A 19,203-nucleotide genomic window follows, 5' to 3' on the forward strand; every position below is an offset into this window, starting at 1 on the left:
CCTCATTCCCCCTCACACTATCCTCACCCTCAACTTTCCTCATCCTCACACCATTACTCACCCTCACTCCATCCCTCATCCTCACTCCATCCCTCATCCTCACTCCATTCCTCACCCTCACTCCATCCCTCATCCTCACTCCATCCCTCATCCTCACTCCATTTCTCACCCTCACTCCATTCCTCACCCTCACTCCATTCCTCATCCCCACTCCATCCCTCACCCTCACTCCATCCCTCACCCTCACTCCATCCCTCACCCTCACTCCATTCCTCACCCTCACTCCATTCCTCACCCTCACTCCATTCCTCACCCTCACTCCATTCCTCACCCTCACTCCATTCCTCATCCTCACTCCATTCCTCATCCTCACCCCTTACTTCATTCTCACTCCATTTCTCACCCTCACACCATTCCTCATCCTTGCACTGTTCCTCATCCTCACCCCATTCCTCACCCTCACCTTGTTCCTCATCCTCACCCCATTCCTCACCCTCACCTCATTCCTCATCCTCACCCCATTCCTCACCCTCACCTCGTTCCTCATCCTCACACCATTCCTCATCCTCATCTGTACTTCATCCTCACCCCATACCTCATCCTCACTCCATCCCTCATCCTCACACCATTCCTCATCCTCACTCAATTCCTCACCCTCACTCCATCCCTCACCCTCACACTATTCCTCACCCTCACTCCATTCCTCACCCTCACACCAATCCTCAACCTCACTCCATTCCTCACCATCACACCAATCCTCAACCTCACTCCATTCCTCATGCTCACCCCATTCTTCATCCTCACCCCATTCCTCATCCTCACCCATCCCTCATCCTCACCCCATTCCTCATCCTCACTCCATCCCTCACCCTCACACCATTCCTCATCCTCACCCCATTCCTCATCCTTACTCCATTCCTCATCCTCACTCCATTCGTCACCCTCACACCATTCCTCACCCTCACTCCATTCCTCACCCTCACACCATTCCTTACCCTCACACCATTCCTCGCCCTCACTCCATTCCTCACCCTCACCCCATTCCTCATCCTCACTCCATCCCTCACCCTCACACCATTCCTCATCCTCACCCCATTCCTCATCCTCACTCCATTCCTCACCCTCACACCATTCCTCACCCTCACACCATTCCTCACCCTCACACCATTCCTCACCCTCACACCATTCTTCATCCTCACCCCATTCCTCATCCTCACTCCATTCCTCATCCTCACACCATTCCTCACCCTCACACCATTCCTCACCCTCACACCATTCCTCACCCTCACACCATTCCTCACCCTCACACCATTCCTCACCCTCACACCATTCCTCACCCGCACACCATTCCTCACCCTCACTCCATCCCTCGCCCTCACACCATTCCTCATCCTCACCCCATTCCTCATCATCACTCACTCCATTCCTCATCCTCACCCCATTCCTCATCCTCACTCCATCCCTCACCCTCACTCCATCCCTCGCCCTCACATCATTCCTCATCCTCACACCATTCCTCACCCTCAACTTTCCTCATCCTCACTCCATCCCTCACCCTCCCTCCATCCCTCACCCTCCCTCCATCCCTCATCCTCACTCCATTTCTCACCCTCACTCCATTACTCATCCTCACACCATTCCTAATCCTCACTCCATTCCTCACCCTCACACCTTTCCTCACCCTCACACCATTCCTCATCCTCACACCATTCCTCACCCTCACACCATTCCTCATCCTCACATCATTCCTCACCCTCACACCATTCCTCACCCTCCCACCATTCCTCACCCTCACACCATTCCTCGCCCTCACTCCATTCCTCACCCTCACTCCATCCCTCGCCCTCACACCATCCCTCATCCTCACACCATTCCTCACCCTCAACTTTCCTCATCCTCACATCATTACTCACCCTCATTCCATCCCTCATCCTCACTCCAGCCCTCATCCTCACTCCATTCCTCACCCTCACTCCATCCCTCATCCTCACTCCATCCCTCATCCTCACTCCATTCCTCACCCTCACTCCATTCCTCACCCTCACACCACTCCTCATCCTCACTCCATTTCTCATCCTCACTCCATTTCTCATCCTCTCTCCATTCCTCACCCTCACTCCATTCCTCACCCTCACTCCATTCCTCACCCTCACTGCATTCCTCACCTTCACACCATTCCTCATCCTCACTCCATTTCTCATCCTCACTCCATTTCTCATCCTCACTCCATTCCTCATCCTCACTCCATTCCTCACCCTCACTCCATTCCTCACCCTCACACCATTCCTCATCCTCACACCATTCCTCACCCTCACACCATTCCTCATCCTCACTCCATTCCTCACCCTCACACCATTCCTCATCCTCACTCCATTTCTCATTCTCACTCCATTCCTCACCCTCACTCCATTCCTCACCCTCACTCCATTCCTCACCCTCACACCATTCCTCATCCTCACTCCATTTCTCATCCTCATCCTGTACCTCATCCTCATCCCATTCCTCATCCTCACTCCATTTCTCATCCTCACTCCATTCCTCATCCTCACTCCTTTCCTCATCTTTACTCCATTCCTTATCCTCACTCCATTCCTCATCCTCACTCCATTCCTCAGCCTCGCTCCTTTCCTCAGCCTCACTCCATTCCTCAGCCTTGCTCCATTCCTCATCATCACCACATTCCTCATCCTCACTCCATTCCTCATCCTCATTCCATTCCTCATTCCCACATCATTCTTCATCCTCACACCATAACTCATCTTCATGTCCATACCTCATCCTCACGTCCACACCATCAACCCTCACCCCACACCCACATATCCACAACATCAACCTCATAGACACACACAAAGTCATCATCATCAAAGCACCAACCCTCATACCCACACACTCACTCTCGCACACTCCCTCACATACCCTCAGCCCCACACACACCCTCACAGCCTCACTGCCTCACTCTCAATTGCATTTGCTCACCCCCACACACACTCACCCTCAAACCCACACCCTCGCATACTCACTCACACACCCTCACCCCGCAGCACTCACCCTCACCCTCACCCAGATCTTGTCTGATATTCAGACACTTTACCCACATATTGAAACACAATAACACAATCACAGGTGACCAATTCTGTTCTAATTTCATTTCCCTTCCTGTTTGCAGCTTCCCTTTGCTCTAATCCCCATCCTGACATTCACCAGCCTCAGGACATTAATGCATCAATTCGCCAATGGAATGTGAGTAACCTGGAATTATTGTGTGGTTGTTGCAAATTAGAGAGATGCATTTACCAGAAAGCTGGGTTAGGAAATGATGGAGAGATAGGAATACCAGGATGTGGGATAACGTGAGACGAAGAGGATGTGGGAGAAGGTTCGTGTGCAGCACAAACAGTGACTTTGGATACATTGGCCAAATAGCCTGTTTCTGTGCTATAAAATTTTGTGTGATGCACAGGACAGGTACAGCACGGGGTTAGATACAGAGTAAAGCTCCCTCTACACCGTCCCCATCAAACACTCCCAGGACAGGTACAGCACGGGGTTAGATACAGAGTAAAGCTCCCTCTACACTGTCCCCATCAAACACTCCCAGGACAGGTACAGCACGGGGTTAGATACAGAGTAAAGCTTCCTCTACACTGTCCCCATCAAACACTCCCAGGACAGGTACAGCACGGGGTTAGATACAGAGTAAAGCTCCCTCTACACCGTCCCCATCAAACACTCCCAGGACATGTACAGCACGGGGTTAGATACAGAGTAAAGCTCCCTCTACACTGTCCCCATCAAACACTCCCAGGACAGGTACAGCACGGGGTTAGATACAGAGTAAAGCTCCCTCTACACTGTCCCCATCAAACACTCCCAGGACAGGTACAGCACGGGGTTAGATACAGAGTAAAGCTCCCTCTACACTGTCCCCATCAAACCCTCCCAGGCAGCTAAAGGCATTGGTTCGGATAGTGACCTCGAAGCGATTCAGTAAATGACTCCAGTTTCTGTTCACTGAGTTGTTATTGCTCTTACTGAGGCCTTTCTGCCCATTTTAGTGTGAATGGTCCTGTGTTTCTTTCCAGGGTTGGGAAGATTGTTGGCGTGTTGATCACACTGTTGGTCCTGGCTATTAATGCTTACTTTGTAGCGGACTATGTGGATCACCTGGGCAGTATTTACCTGTATGTTCTCGCTGGTGTGCTCCTCTTCCTCTATGTGGTGTTTCTGTTTTATTTGGTAAGTCTTGTTAATTTAATTATTTATGTCATTGCAACTTTGTGTTGGCCGGAATATGTGAGTGTAGTGTAACTGCGCCAGGTGAGTGTAGTGTAACTGCGCCAGGTGAGTGTAGTGTAACTGCGCCAGGTGAGTGTAGTGTAACTGCGCCAGGTGAGTGTAGTGTAACTGCGCCAGTCTAACCAGGTGATAGCGCCAGTACTTGGGCACCACTCCTGAGGAAGGATATCCTGGGCTGGGGGAGTTTGCAGTGCACTTTCACCAGGATGATCAAAGTATTCAAGATCCTGAGGGGTATGGACAGGGTAAATAGTGACAAACTGTTCCCACTCAAGAGAGCATCAAGAACTAGAGGGCACAGATTAAAAATAATGGGCAAAGGGAGTAAATGTGATGTGATGCCAGAGGGTGGTTGGAGTCTGGAACGAGCTTCCTGAGAGGGTGGTGGAGGCAGGTTTGATCTAGATATTCAAAAGGGAGTTGGATTGCTACCTGAAAAGAGAGAATGTGCAAGGTTACGGGGATAGGGCAGGGGACTGGGATTAGATAGGATGCTCTTTCAGAGAGTCAGTGCAGACTCAATGGGCCAAATGGCCTCCATCTCCATTGTAAGGATTCTATGATTCTGTGATGATCCTGGGGCTGAATAGGTTAAATTACGAGGACAGGTTACAAGATCAGGCGGAAAGCAGAATATTGTGGACGCTGGAGATTTGAAACAGAGACAGAATATCCTGCAAATACACAGCTGGTCAGGCAGTCTCTCCCTCTCCACCAATGCTGCTAGACTTACTGATTATTTCCAGCCTTTTCTGTTTCATTGCACTGGCTAGGCTTGTGTTTTCTCGAGTATCGAAGATTAAGGGGTGATTTAATGAGGTTTATACTAAGTGAGTTGATAGTGTACATAGTGAGAAATTAGTTCCTCTGGTGGGGAGGAGTCCAGAACAAGGGAGAAGAACATTCAAGTTAGAGCCAGACCATTCAGGGTGGTATCAGGAAGCACTTGTTCACACAAAGGGCAGTGGAAATCTGGAACTCTCTCCTCACAGAAAACTGTTGAGGCTGAGGAGGAGAGTGCGAGAGGAGGACCCTGGGACAGGCAGTCAGCAGCACCTAGAGGAGAGTGCGAGAGGAGGACCCTGGGACAGGCAGTCAGCAGCACCTAGAGGAGAGAGTGAGAGGAGGACCCTGGGACAGGCAGTCAGCAGCACCTAGAGGAGAGAGTGAGAGGAGGACCCTGGGACAGGCAGTCAGCAGCACCTAGAGGAAAGTGTGAGAGGAGGACCCTGGGACAGGCAGTCAGCAGCACCTAGAGGAGAGTGTGAGAGGAGGACCCTGGGACAGGCAGTCAGCAGCACCTAGAGGAGAGTGCGAGAGGAGGACCCTGGGACAGGCAGTCAGCAGCACCTAGAGGAGAGCGAGAAGAGGACCCTGGGACAGGCAGCCTGCAGCACCTAGAGGAGAGTGCGAGAGGAGGACCCTGGGACAGGCAGTCAGCAGCACCTAGAGGAGAGAGTGAGAGGAGGACCCTGGGACAGGCAGTCAGCAGCACCTAGAGGAGAGTGCGAGAGGAGGACCCTGGGACAGGCAGTCAGCAGCACCTAGAGGAGAGTGCGAGAGGAGGACCCTGGGACAGGCAGTCAGCAGCACCTAGAGGAGAGAGTGAGAGGAGGACCCTGGGACAGGCAGTCAGCAGCACCTAGAGGAAAGTGTGAGAGGAGGACCCTGGGACAGGCAGTCAGCAGCACCTAGAGGAGAGTGCGAGAGGAGGACCCTGGGACAGGCAGTCAGCAGCACCTAGAGGAGAGTGCGAGAGGAGGACCCTGGGACAGGCAGTCAGCAGCACCTAGAGGAGAGTGCGAGAGGAGGACCCTGGGACAGGCAGTCAGCAGCACCTAGAGGAGAGTGTGAGAGGAGGACCCTGGGACAGGGAGTCAGTAGCACCTAGAGGAGTGAGAGAGAGGAGGACCCTGGGACAGGCAGTCAGCAGCACCTAGAGGAGAGTGTGAGAGGAGGACCCTGGGACAGGCAGTCAGCAGCACCTAGAGGAGAGTGCGAGAGGAGGATGTAGCATCTAGTCTGTACTCAAGTAGGAGTAAGGGTAAAATAAAAGGAAGGGTCCATATTCTATTTAGTTAAGATATGTCTGGGGAGCTCAGTCCCGTGATTTGCACATCCTGCACTATATGGGAAATCCTAGACACTCCTGGTGGTCTGGGTGACCATGTGCGCAGGAGGTGCCTTCAACTGGAGTAACTCGAGATCCGGGTTATGGAACTTGAGCAGCAGCTGGGGGCACTATGGTGCAGTTACAAGTCTGAGAGGTTCGTGGACAGCACGTTTCAGGACGTGGTCACCCCGCAGCTTAAGGAAGTGCAACCTGAGAGGGAATGGGTGACCACCAGACAGAAGAAAGGGATCAGCTAGATAGTGAGGGAATCCCCGGAGTGCATCTCACTCGAAAACCGTTTATCAGTCTTCGAAAATGCTGAGAATGACGGTTCCTCTGTGGCGACCAAACAGAGCCAAGGCCATGGCACTGTGGGTGGTCCAGCTGCTCAGCGGGGAGCAAGTGTGGAAGGGCAATAGTGGGAGGGGATTCATTAGTGAGGGGAATGGACAGGCGCTTATGCAGCCGCAGATGTGACTCTGGGATGGTATGTTGCCTCCCGGGTGCCAGAGTCAAGGACGTTGTGGAACATATTCTGAAGGGGGAGGATGAACAGCCAGAGGTCATGGTCCATGTTGGGGCCAATGACATAGGAAGAAAGAGAAATTAGGTCCTGCAAGCAGACTTTAGGGAGTTAGGTAGGGAATTGAAAAGCAGGACTTCAAAGGTGGTAATCTCCGGATTACTCCCGGTGCCACGCAATAGTGAATATAGGAACAGAAGGATAGAGCAGATGAATGCGTGGCTGGAGAGATGGTGCAGGAGGGAGGGCTTTAGATTCCTGAGGCATTGGGACTGTTTCTGGGGGAGGTGGGACCTGTACAAGTTGGACGGGTTACATCTGAACAGGAATGGGACCAACATCCTTGCGGGGAGGTTTGCTAATGCTGTTGGGGTGGATTTAAATTAAATTGGCAGGGGGATGGGATCCTGAAAAGTAGTTCAGAGGGGAGAGAAGCTGAGATGGAATTGAAGTTAAACACTAGTGAGTGAGTGTGGAAAGCAGAGGAAACATAGACTAGATAAGAAAGGAGTGAGTTTAGAGAGGCTAAATGGAATATATTTTAATACAAGGAGCCTGAGGAATAAGACAGATGAGCTGAGGGCACAGATAGGCATGTGGGAGTATGGTATCATATCTATGGCCGAGACTTGGCTAAAAGAAGGGCAGGATTGACAGCTCAACATTCCTGGTTAAAGGGTATTCAGATGAGATAGAGAGGGGGATAGAAGAGGAGGTGGAGTTGCAATATTGATCAAGGAATCAATTTTAGCAGTGAGGAGGGATGATATCTTGGAAGGATCAAAAAATGAAGCCATATGGGTAGAAGTAAAAAACACAAAAGGGGTAAACACGCTGTTGGGTGTGTACTATAGGCCCCCAAACAGTCAGGGAGAGTTAGAGGATCAAATATGTAATTAAATTTCAGAAAAGTGTAAGAATAATAGAGCAGTAATAATAGGGGATTTTAACTATGCAAATATTAGCTGGGATAGTTTTAGTGTGCAAGGTAGGGAGGGAGCAAAATTCTTAAGTTGCATCCAGGAGAACTTTTTTAGCCAGTACGTAGAAAGCCCAACAAGGGAGGGGACAGTTCTGGACCTAATATTCAGAAATGAGCCCAGGGAGGTGAAAAGCTTATCAGTAGGGGAGCATTTTGGAGATAGTGACCATAACTCAGTTAGATTTAGGATAGTTATGGAAAAGGATAAGGTTGGGCCGGGAATAAAAGTTCCCAACTGGGGAAAGGCTAATTTTACCAAGATGAGATACGATTTGGTCCAAGTGGACTGGGAGCAGCTACTCGCAGATAAAACTGTGTCAGAGCAGTGGGAGGCACTCAACGAGGTAATAGCGAGAGTACAGGGCAAATATGTTCCCGTAAAGACAAAGGGGGGGGCAAGTCTGGAGAATCCTGGATGTCAAGGGACATAAAGGTTAGGATTAAGAAAAAAAGAGAAGCTTATGGCAGATACCGAGGGCTCAATATGGCAGAGTCCCTAGAGGAGTATAAAAAGTACAGGGGGGATCTTAAAAAGGAAATTAGGGAAGCTAAGAGAGTGCATGAGAAAGCATTTGGTGGGCAGAATAAAGGAAAACCCAAAGGGGTTTATTAAATATATAAAGAGCAAGTGAATAACTAGGGAAAGAATAGGGCCAATTAGAGACCATAGAGGTAATCTGTGTGGACGTGGGTACAATCCTCAATGAATACTTTCTGTCGGTCTTCACAATGGAAAAGGACAACATGGGTATAGACATCAGGGCGGAGGACTGTGTAATATTAGAGGAAATTAACATATAGAGAGAGGAGGTACTAGCGGGTTTAGCGGCCTTAAAAGTGGATAAATCTCCAGGCCCGGATGAGATGTATCCCAGGCTGTTGAGGGAGGCATGGGAAGAGATATCAGGGGCCCTGGCAGTAATTCTCAAATCCTCTCTGGCCACAGGTGAGGTGCCAGAGGACTGGAGGACAGCTAACATTGTCCCATTATTAAAAAAGGGAGGAAGGGATAGACCAGGAAATTACAGGCCAGTCAGTCTAACCTCAGTGGTGGGGAAGTTACTAGAAAGAATTCTGAGGGACAGAATATATCTGCACTTGGAAGGACATGAATTAATCAGGGATAGTCAGCATGGATTTGTTAAGGGAAGGTCGTGTTTGACAAATTTGATCGTGTTTTTTGAGAAGGTAACGAGGAGTGCTGATGAGGGTAATGCATTTGATGTGGTCTACATGGACTTTAGCAAGGCTTTTGATAAGGTCCCTCATGGCAGACTGGTCAAGAAAGTAAAAGCCCATGGGATCCAAGGTAAAGTGGCACATTGGATCCAAAATTGGCTGAGAGGCTGGAAGCAGAGGGTGATGGTAGAAGGATGTTTCTGTGACTGGATGTCTGTTTCCAGTGGGGTTCCACAGGGCTTGGTGCTGGGGTCCCTTGCTGTTTGTGGTGAACATAAATGATTTGGATTTAAATGTAAGGGGTATGATCAAGAAGTTCGTGGATGGCATGAAAATTGGTTAATAGTGAGGAGGAGAGCCGTAAACTGCAGGAGGATATCAATGGACTGGTCAGGTGGGCAGAGCAGTGGCAAATGGAATTCAACCAGGAAAGTGTGAGGTAATGGACTTGGGGAGGGCTAACAAGGCAAGGGATTACACTATGAATGGTAGGACCCTGGAAAGTACTGAAGATCAGAGGGATCTTGGTGTGTATATCCATAGATCCCTGAAGGTAACAGGGCAGGTAGATAAAGTGGTTAAGAAGGCATATGGGATATTAGCTGAGGCATAGAATACAAGAGCAGGCAGGTTATGCTGGAACTGTATAAAACGCTGGTTAGGCCACAACTGGAGTACTGCGTGCAGTTCTGGTCACCACATTATAGGAAGGATGTGATTGCACTGGAGAGGGTGCAGAGGAGATTCACCAGGATGCTGCCTGGGCTGGAGGGTCTGAGCTATGAGGAAAGATTGGATAGGCTGGGGTTGTTTTCCTTGGACCAACGAAGGTTTAGAGGGGGCCTGATAGAGGTGTATAAGATTATGAGGGGCATAGATAGGGTGGATAGGAAGGCGCTTTTTCCATTAGTAGAGGGGTCAATAACTAGGGGTCATAGATTTAAGGTAAGAGGTAGAAGGCTAAGAGGGCAGTTAAGGAGAAATTGTATCACCCAGAGGGTGGTGGGAGTCTGGAACTCACTGTCTGAAAGGGTGGTTGAGTCAGAAGCTCTCATAACATTTAAGAAGTATTTAGATATTCACTTGCGTTGCCATAGCCTCCAGGGCTATGGGCCAAGCACTGGGAAATGGGATTAGTGTAGTCAGATCTTTGTTGACTGGCATAGACACGATGGGCTGAATGGCCTCCTTCTGTGCTGTAAACGTCTCTGAGTCTCTGTGTCTATGGGCAGAATTTCACCCATGTCGGGTGAGTTGAGCGAGGATGCTCGGGAAGCTGACTGCTGCCCGCGATTGGCACCGCACCGCGATTTCACGCTGGTGGGCCAACTAAGGCGGGTGGTGGAGGGTGAGCGGGGCGAGCGAGACCTTCTTACATGCACACGTGTGCATGCTTCATAACCTCCCTGAGGCACAGAGCCACCTCCGGGAGGAGAGGAGTTATCGAAAAAAATAATAAAGAAAATAACAATGTAATGAAACTTGTATCCTCAGTGAGCATTTATTAATTACATTTTAAAACTTTTATTTGATTTTTATTTGCTTTTGGAAACCTCACCCCGCCCGTGGATGAGGTTTCCAAAAAAATGCAAAGGCCGCTTGGCTTTTTTGCCTGCCCGGCAATGGTAAGGTTAGACGGGCAGTGAAAAATTTAAGTTAATTGATTATTTAATGGCCTTAACAGGCCTTTTAATTGTGGGTGGGCGCGCTGCTGACTCTGTGTGACCACTGACTGAGCTATCGCGTGACTGCACATTGATGTCGGTACACTCAGCAGACATCAACACCCGTCATTTCACACTCAGGCGGGTCAGCCACACACTCACTGAGCTCAAAATGTTGCCCCTTGAGTCTTTGCTATGGGTCATTGGAAAATCTCCAAACTGAGATGGATGGCTTTAGTTGGGTTAGGGCTGTTTGTGTTACTGTATAGAAGGAGGCCATTCTGCCCTCTGTGCCTGTGCTGGCTCTATGAAAGAGCTATCCAATTGGTCCCACTCTGCCCCTGCTCTTTCCCCCAATTTCTTTTGGAAAGTTTCTATTGAACCTGCTTCCACCAGCCTTCCAGGCAGCACCTTCCAGATCACAACAAAGTAAACTGGAATTAGGCAAAACAGCTGACCAGGGTTTGCTCGAGTAAATATGAATGCAGCCAGCTATTGGAAAATACTCTTCATTGACCCTTTGCACTGGAAACGAGCACAGATCTCAAACTGGGAGCAGTGACCCTTTGGGTGCTAACTACTGGTTTAATTTCTCTATTCCAGCTATGGTTGAGCTGTGTAACAGCTGGGATAACCTGCCTCAGCATCAGGGAAGAGAGACCGTTCAACCATGAAATACTTCACAACTAATCCTCACAAATCGTTGTCTGGCTTGTGCCGGGAGTAAATGGTGCAAAATAATCATCCAGCAAAACTTCAACAGCGACCAGCTGCCTCCATCTTACCTCTGCACTGGAATCCAATCCCCGACATTCCAGCTATTGATCTCATGCCTGCTGTCCACGAATATTCCCCATGCTCCATGCCCTCATTTACCAGCTACACCAGTGAACAGTGAGCTTCCCAATCTCGGCCTTGGTCCCAATCAGCCTCACTGCAATTCATCCTTGGCCTGAATTTCTTCATTTCCAGTCCCCATATTCCTGCACAGGAGCTCTGCTTCAGACTGACCCCTCCCTTGGCCTGGCTGACCATTCAAACCTTAGGCCAAACTGGGAATGAATTTCTAACCAGTTCCTCAGAGACTAAAGTGTAAATACTGAGCTGGGCTGTTCGCTGAACAGGCTAAGCTGCCTCCTTCCACATCCCTAAATCCGGACAGGGGTCAGAATACAGGGAAAGGGAGGGGCAAAGGAACTGCAGGGGTGAGATGTGGGCGGGGCAGGGAGGGTGAGATGTGGGCGGGGCAGGGAGGGTGAGAGGTGGGCGGGGCAGAGAGGGTGAGATGTGGGCGGGGCAGGGAGGGTGAGGTGTGGGCGGGGCAGGGAGGGTGAGGTGTGGGCGGGGCAGGGAGGGTGAGGTGTGGGCGGGACAGGGAGGGTGAGGTGTGGGCGGGACAGGGAGGGTGAGATGTGAGCGGGGCAGGGAGGGTGAGATGTGAGCGGGGCAGGCAGGGTGAGATGTGGGCGGGGCAGGGAGGGTGAGATGTGGGCGGGCAGGGAGGATGTGATATGGGCGGGACAGGGAGGGTGAGCTGTGGGCGGGGCAGGGAGGGTGAGCTGTGGGCGGGACAGGGAGGGTGAGATGTGGGCGGGGCAGGGAGGGTGAGATGTGGGCGGGGCAGGGAGGGTGAGATATGGGCGGGGAAGGTGAGATGTGGGCGGGGCAGGGAGCTTGAGATGTGGGCGGGGCAGGGAGGGTGAGATGTGGGCGGGGCAGGGAGGGTGAGATGCAGGTGAGGAATTTCAGGGTGAAGTCAAGAAGCACTTCTTCACACAAAGAGTAGTGGAATCTGGAATTTTCTCCCCTAAAAAGCCATTGAGACTTGGTGGAGGGAGCGGGGATGGTGGTGGCTATGTCAACTGGAGCTTTCCAAACCAGGATTGATGGACTTAATTTGAGTTGGAGGATACAGAACCAAAGCAGGGAGATGGGGTTAAGATGCAGATGAGCAGTGATCAAGTTGAATCGTAGAACAGGCTCGAAGGGCTGAATGGCCTCCTCTTGTTCCTGTGATGTACTGAGCTGACACCAATATGTAAAATTACCCTCTCAAACTGTGTCCACCTGATCTTTATCATGAAAATTCTCTTCAAATACTTTTTCTCTCGGTCCCAAACCAAACCTTCCTTCCTGTGGTTTGGGATGTGGCTTGTCCCAGTCAAAGAAGCTGCTCACAATAGATACAGCTGGACATGGTTTGGCATCTCTCCGAACACACGTCAAGTTTCTCTCCAAATCAAACTTGAACATCATGGAAGTCGGGTAAATTTATCAAAATAACCGAGTTCAACAAATCTCACTTGTTTACAAATTGTCACTCAATTTGCAATATTACTTTAAAAACAATAAAATGTATTAAATTTCTAGCAGTGTTTAGTCATACCATTGAAAATGATGTTTGTATAAAGCAGTTTAACCATTAAACTCACAATCTTTCCCATTATTACTGCCAGAAATCACAAGAAACTTTCCCAGTCAAATATTCCCAGCAGCGAGTGAAGAATTCCCTTCAGGAACACAGGTTGTTGTGATCCCAGCTGATGTTAATACTGGAGAAGTCAGGTCCCAGGGTGGAACCCGGCTTGATAGATCCTAACGCAGATTACAAACATGGAGGGTGACTACTGAACAGAGTCACAGGAGTCAGCTGATGAACATTTAATAACAGAATAAAACATTTATTAAACAAGAAAAGATGAACTATATTACAATACTACTTCACCCCAACTATACCTTTACAGACATATACAGATTTGTAAAGATAACACAAGTTACAAAATCTATCTTATACTCTAATGTGCACAGTAACTATACAGCCCATGTAAACTAACAGGCAAACTGTGATCGGACACCACACTCCAAAGCCAAGTTTCTACAGATTTCTCATCAACTCCCCAGATGCTTGTCACACTGTGAGCCAACCAGTCTCACTGAAACTCTGTCTTTCTCATGAGAGCTTCTGATCTCCATGTTTGAAGAACTCACCCTGGAATTCTCTCCCAAATGACATTCTGACATCTTAAACAACGATCCGCCTCCAGGGTTTCAATCTCTTTTCCCGATGTCCTTTCCCCTGGATCTCCTTGTGCATTCGAGCTTCACCCTCCACACACACACGCTGTCAGATATTCAGCTCTGCCAAGCAGTACATCACAGCTCCTAAAGCCTTTGGTAAGGAGTCACCAACCTTTGGCTGTCCCCTCGGATCTTCTGGCTTCTCTCAAATTCACTTTGCTTTATGTCTGCTCCCTGCAGATCTGTCTCTTTAATTTGAAATCCTTTCCTCTGTTCTTCACTCTTAACTTCACTTAATAGGATCTGTTTCAGATTCCTGTCCTTGTCCCTTAACTTGACTGTCTCCCTGGGGGTTCTTTCTGTTCCACTCCCTGGTTCTTGAGACTTTCTTTTTTTGTTCTGGGGCCTGCCCGCTGCAGCTCCCGTGTCCTACTCCTTCCGGCACTTTCTGTGGAATGGTGTTACCCTGTGGAGATCCTTCTTTTTGCGCTGTTTCATTTTCTTCCTTGTTTTCCTTCTATGCAGATGCGGGGCTGGTTCCCAATCTAAAGAAATTTAAAAAAACCGAGCTGTGCATGTGCAGAGGGCCAGTTCCCAAACCGGAGCCGTCAGGATCAACCCACTGTGCACGAGCGGCTACTCTATGGCTGGAGCATGCGCAGAAACATGAGGCTGACTGGGGACTGTAGTTCCCAGTCTCCGATTTAAACTTCAGGCACATTATTCTTTTCCTTTGGGTTCATCACAAAGTGCCGTCTGCACAATATTTACATAACACAAACAGCCCACTCAGCACCACAGGCCTGTCCCGTCCTGGGATTTCAGCTCCATCGGAGCCTCCGCCCACCCTTCCTGATCTAAACCCATTACGTGTCCTTGTATTCCTCCTCTCCCTTGTGTGTTTATTCAGCTTCCCCTCACATTGTTCACCTCAACCGCTCCCTAGAGCAGCGGGTTCCAATTTCTCACCCCTCTCTGGGTAAAGAGGTTTCTCTGGAACTCCGTGGTGGATTTATTAGTGACTAACTATAGTCCGGCCTTCCTCCACAAGTGAAAACATCTTCTCTAAAGCTACCCCTATTGAACCCTCCCATCATTTTTCAAGAAGTCTATCAGGTCACCCCTCTGTTCGACATGCAAGAGCCCCGGCCTGTTCAACATATATCATTCATCACATCTGGAGACCAGCACTGTGCACAGTGCTCCAAGTGTGGCCTAATGAATGTGTAAGGAGACCAAGGCCAGGATACTTCAGACCATAAGACCATAAGACATAGGAGCAGAAATTAGGCCATTCGGCCCATCGAGTCTGCTCCGCCAAAATCATGGCTGATAGGTTTCTCAACCCCATTTTCCCACCTTCTCCCCGTAACCTTTGATCCCCTTACCAATCGAGAACCTATCTATCTCGGTCTTAAATACACTCAATGTCCTGGCCTCCACAGCCTTCTGTGGCGATGAATTCCATTCAGATGACGACATTTTTCTTCCCACCCTCTGAGGAGGCAAACACAGCCCCGCCCTGTGGCCAGCTCACGCTCCAATCAGCATTCAGCGGCTGCAGGCGGGACTTTTGCCCCCTCAGTCTGGAGGAAGTCCCGCCCCTGGGAGCTCTCAGCTCATCTGATTGGCTGACAGCTCTGTGTCCCTGTAGCGCCAGAGGCCGCAGTGGACAGGACTGGAACTGCGCGCTATCCCCAGGGTCGAAGTCCCAGGAGTCCAGGACCAGGGTGTGGGAGTCTCAGGGTGGGGAGGGGAGTGAGGCTCAGGGGGCTGGACAGGGGTGGGGTGAGGTTGGGGGGGACGTGGTTGGGGTGTTGGTGGAGAGGGAGCCCTCACACTGGCCATCCCTTCTGAAGGGGTGCCCGATGTTAAAAAGAGGCTGCTGAGGGAGGCACCCACCCCCACGCCCACCCCCCCGACCAAGATTCCACCTGAGGCCCAAACACGATTAACTTTTGGGCTACACAGCAACGCATCCCCCCCACCCCCCACCCCCCCACCCCCTCCCCCTACCTGCCCCCCTGCCCCACTCCTCCCACCAGCCTGAAAATTGAGACTGGGTGGGAAATGGCTGTTATGTGGTCAATAATTGGCCACTTAAGGGCCTAACCCGTCCCAGTGTAAAACTGCCAAGAGGTCAGGGTGGGCAGGAGCCTGATAAGAAGGTCACCTGAGAAATTTTACAGTCACCCCCACCAACCCCTCCCCACCACCTATAAACCTGTTGGCAGGGGAACGTAAAATTCTGCCCCATTGCTGTGCAAGGTGCTCCACACATGGTCTGACCAAGAGACTAGAACTGTGCACAGTGCTCTAAATGTGATCTAACCCAGGCGTATGGAGACCAGAACTGTGCACAGTGCTCCAAGTAGCCCTTGGTTACACCCTATTACTAATGGACTCTATTCTTCCCTTAGCTATCATCTTGCTCTTTATGTATTTATGAAACATCTTTTCGTTTTCCTTGCTTTAACTTGCCAATAATTGTCATGCCCTCTCTTTAATTTTCGAATTTCCTTTTTTAATTTCACACCTGCACTTCCTATACCTCTCAAAGCCTTCTGCAGTATCGAGCTCTGGTTATCTTGCATAAGCTTCCTTTTTTTGCCTTATCCTTACTCTACATGTTCCTTGGTACAAAGGTGGGCTTGATGTATGAGTCTCATCAATTTTCTTTCTGGGAACATGTGTGTTCTGAACTCTACCACCTCCCACTGCCTCCCACTGCTCTGACATGGATTTACCTTCATGTAGCTGTTTCTAACTTTTTCCAAATCACATCTCGTCTTATTAAAATTGGCTTTTCCCCAATTTAAAACTGTTACTCTTGGTCTGCGTTTATTGTTACAGGGAAGAGATGGTCGGATGGTTCCTCCTTTTCCCACCTCTCGACTGACCGAAGATGTTTTTTAAAAAAGCTGTTTTAACCCCTTGAGTTCTGTATATTTTAAGGACAGACAAATGACAAGTTTTCTCAAAAGTCTTAAAAGAAAAAGTTTATGAATCAACAGTCAAAGATATTCACAACCACACCTACTCTCACACTCCAGGAAAGATGGCGATTACAGGCACTTAAGCCGTAAACGTCCAAATATTCACACCTGCTTTTTTTAAAATTTAATTCATTCATGGGATGCAGGCATCGCAGACTAGGCCAGCATTTATTGCCCATCCCAAATTGCCCTTATTCAGAGGGAATTGTTCACATTGTTGTGGGTCTGGAGTCACATGTAGGTCAGACCAGGTAAGGATTTCCTTCCCTGAAGGACATTAATGAACCAGATGGGTTTTTACAACAATCAGCAATGGCTCCATGGTCATCAGGCTTTTAATTCCAGATTTTTATTCAATTCAAATTTCACCATCTGTCGTGGTGGGATTCAAACCCAGGTCCCCAGAGCATTACCCTGGGTCTCTGGATTACTAGCCCAGTGACAATACCACTACGCCACCACCTCCCAAGATGAAGTCTTGAAACATTGCAGGCCTATCGTTCATTTTGTGATCCATTGAAGATTAGAAACTGGAGGTTACAGAAGACAAGTTTGCTGTGGCGTATTGTTTGTGGTAGCAGGTTCCTCCTACTTCACTCTAATCGAGGTGCAGTCAAACCCCTGTAGAAAATGATCTCATTAAATGGCGGAGCAGGCTCAAGGGGCCAAATAGCCTACTCTTGCTCCTTGTTTGTGTTTTCATATGTTCGAAAACCTGGTTTGGTTCCTCAAATAAAGAGGTAAAATAGGTCAACCCGAATTCTCTACCTGCTAATGGTTCTTTGGCAGGGTCCTGCTCATTCATTAATCTAGGTATTGCTCCCTTTTTCTGCTCAAAAGATATGTCTTATTAAAGGGCTTTAATCAGAAATCCAGTTTCTGTCATGTGACCAAAGTATCTGTCTTTCATCATCTGCACAAATGACCTCTGATGACTTGGTCATTGTCAAACAATGAAATCTGAGTTTCACCCCTTCACATGTTTCTTTCCCCATACCATTCTTTGGGATTCCACTCTGAAGTTGAAAAGTTTGCAAACAGTTTGTGAACTAGTTTCTTCAATTATTTGGATGATGGCAGACATTAACCACAGGAAAGGTTTGTTGCAATTTAATGACTTCTCAATGAGATGCGTCGAAAGTTTGTTTGTATTTTAATGTCTTGTGCAGACATGATTGGCTCCAGGGTCTTGTGTAGTTCAATGTATATTGACAGGAAAGAAAAGGTCACCTGACCTCTCATCTCCATTTTGTTTTAAAAATAAAGTATACATTCTCTATTTTCTTTTAATGTAAAGTGTTCATTTTGGATGGACCCATGAGTCCATATTGCATGAACGTGACATTATCTTTCACCACAACCACTTTAAATCTAACTGATCACTGCCACCAAAATGTTCTCTCCCACCCATTCACCTTCCCACCCTTATTCCCCAAATCTAAATCCAGGACTGCCCCATTCTATCACCTTCCTCTGTTGTGCACATACTGACTAAAAAAGTTTGTTTGACTGCATCTTAAGAATTCTGCACCCTCTTTATCTTTTCCATGAATCATAAAAAATTAGTTTGCAGGTGCAGCAAGTGATCATGAAGGCAAATGGAATGCTGGTGTTTATTGCAAGGGGAATGGAATATAAAAGTAGGGATGTTTTACTGCAGCTGTACAGGGCCTTGGTGAGACCACATCTGGAATACTGTGTACAGTTTTGGTCTCCTTATTTGAAAAAAGATATAGTTTTGTTAGGAGCAGTTCAGAGAAGGTTCACTCAACTCATTCCTGGGATGAGGGGCTTATCTTCTGAAGAAAGGTTGAACAGGTTGGGCCTGTACTCATTGGAATTTAGAAGAATGAGAAACATATTATTGAAACATATAAGATTCTGAGGGCATTTGATAGTGTAGATACCGGGAGGATGTTTCTGAACCAGGGGGCACATTTTAAGAATAAGAGGTCTACCGTTTAAGTCGGAGATGAGAATTGTTTTTTTCTCAAAGGGTCATTAGTCTGTGGAATTCTCTTCCCTAGAGAGCAGTGGAGGCTGGGTCATTGAATATATTGAAGACAAGGTTGGACAGATTTTTGATAGACAAGGGAGTCAAGGGTTATGGGGGACAAATGGCAAAGTGGGGTTGAGACCACAACTGGATCAGCCATGATCTTATCGAATGGCAGAGCAGGCTCATAGGGCCGAATGGTCTACTCCTGCTCCTAATTTCTATCTCCCTATTTACACTGATTTTATCCCTATTAATATCAGGTAGTTGAAATCCCCTATTATTATTCCTTATTGTTTTTGCACTTCTCATCAATTTGCCGACATATTTATAACAAAGAAAAGTACAGCACAGGAACAGGGCCTTCGGCCCTCCAAACCTGCGCCGATCATATTGCCCGTCAACTAAAACATTTTGCACTTCCGGGGTCCGTATC

At 48.6% G+C, this 19,203-nt stretch overlaps 1 protein-coding gene across 1 annotated transcript in view; it reads left to right on the forward strand.

Annotated features, from left to right (window-relative positions):
- Positions 1–11,970, forward strand: part of LOC144686916 (natural resistance-associated macrophage protein 1-like) — a 73,524-nt gene extending 61,554 nt beyond the window's left edge. The window contains exons 12-14 of the mRNA XM_078552755.1: positions 3,167–3,240; positions 4,083–4,236; positions 11,361–11,970. Coding sequence (XP_078408881.1) covers positions 3,167–3,240; positions 4,083–4,236; positions 11,361–11,447 — 315 coding nt within the window. The 3' untranslated portion in view covers positions 11,448–11,970. The remainder of the gene's footprint in view (positions 1–3,166; positions 3,241–4,082; positions 4,237–11,360) is intronic.
- The last annotated feature ends 7,233 nt before the right edge of the window (positions 11,971–19,203 follow it).

Source organism: Cetorhinus maximus, chromosome 11 (genome assembly GCF_964194155.1).
Source record: "Cetorhinus maximus chromosome 11, sCetMax3.hap1.1, whole genome shotgun sequence".
NCBI lineage: Eukaryota > Metazoa > Chordata > Chondrichthyes > Lamniformes > Cetorhinidae > Cetorhinus > Cetorhinus maximus.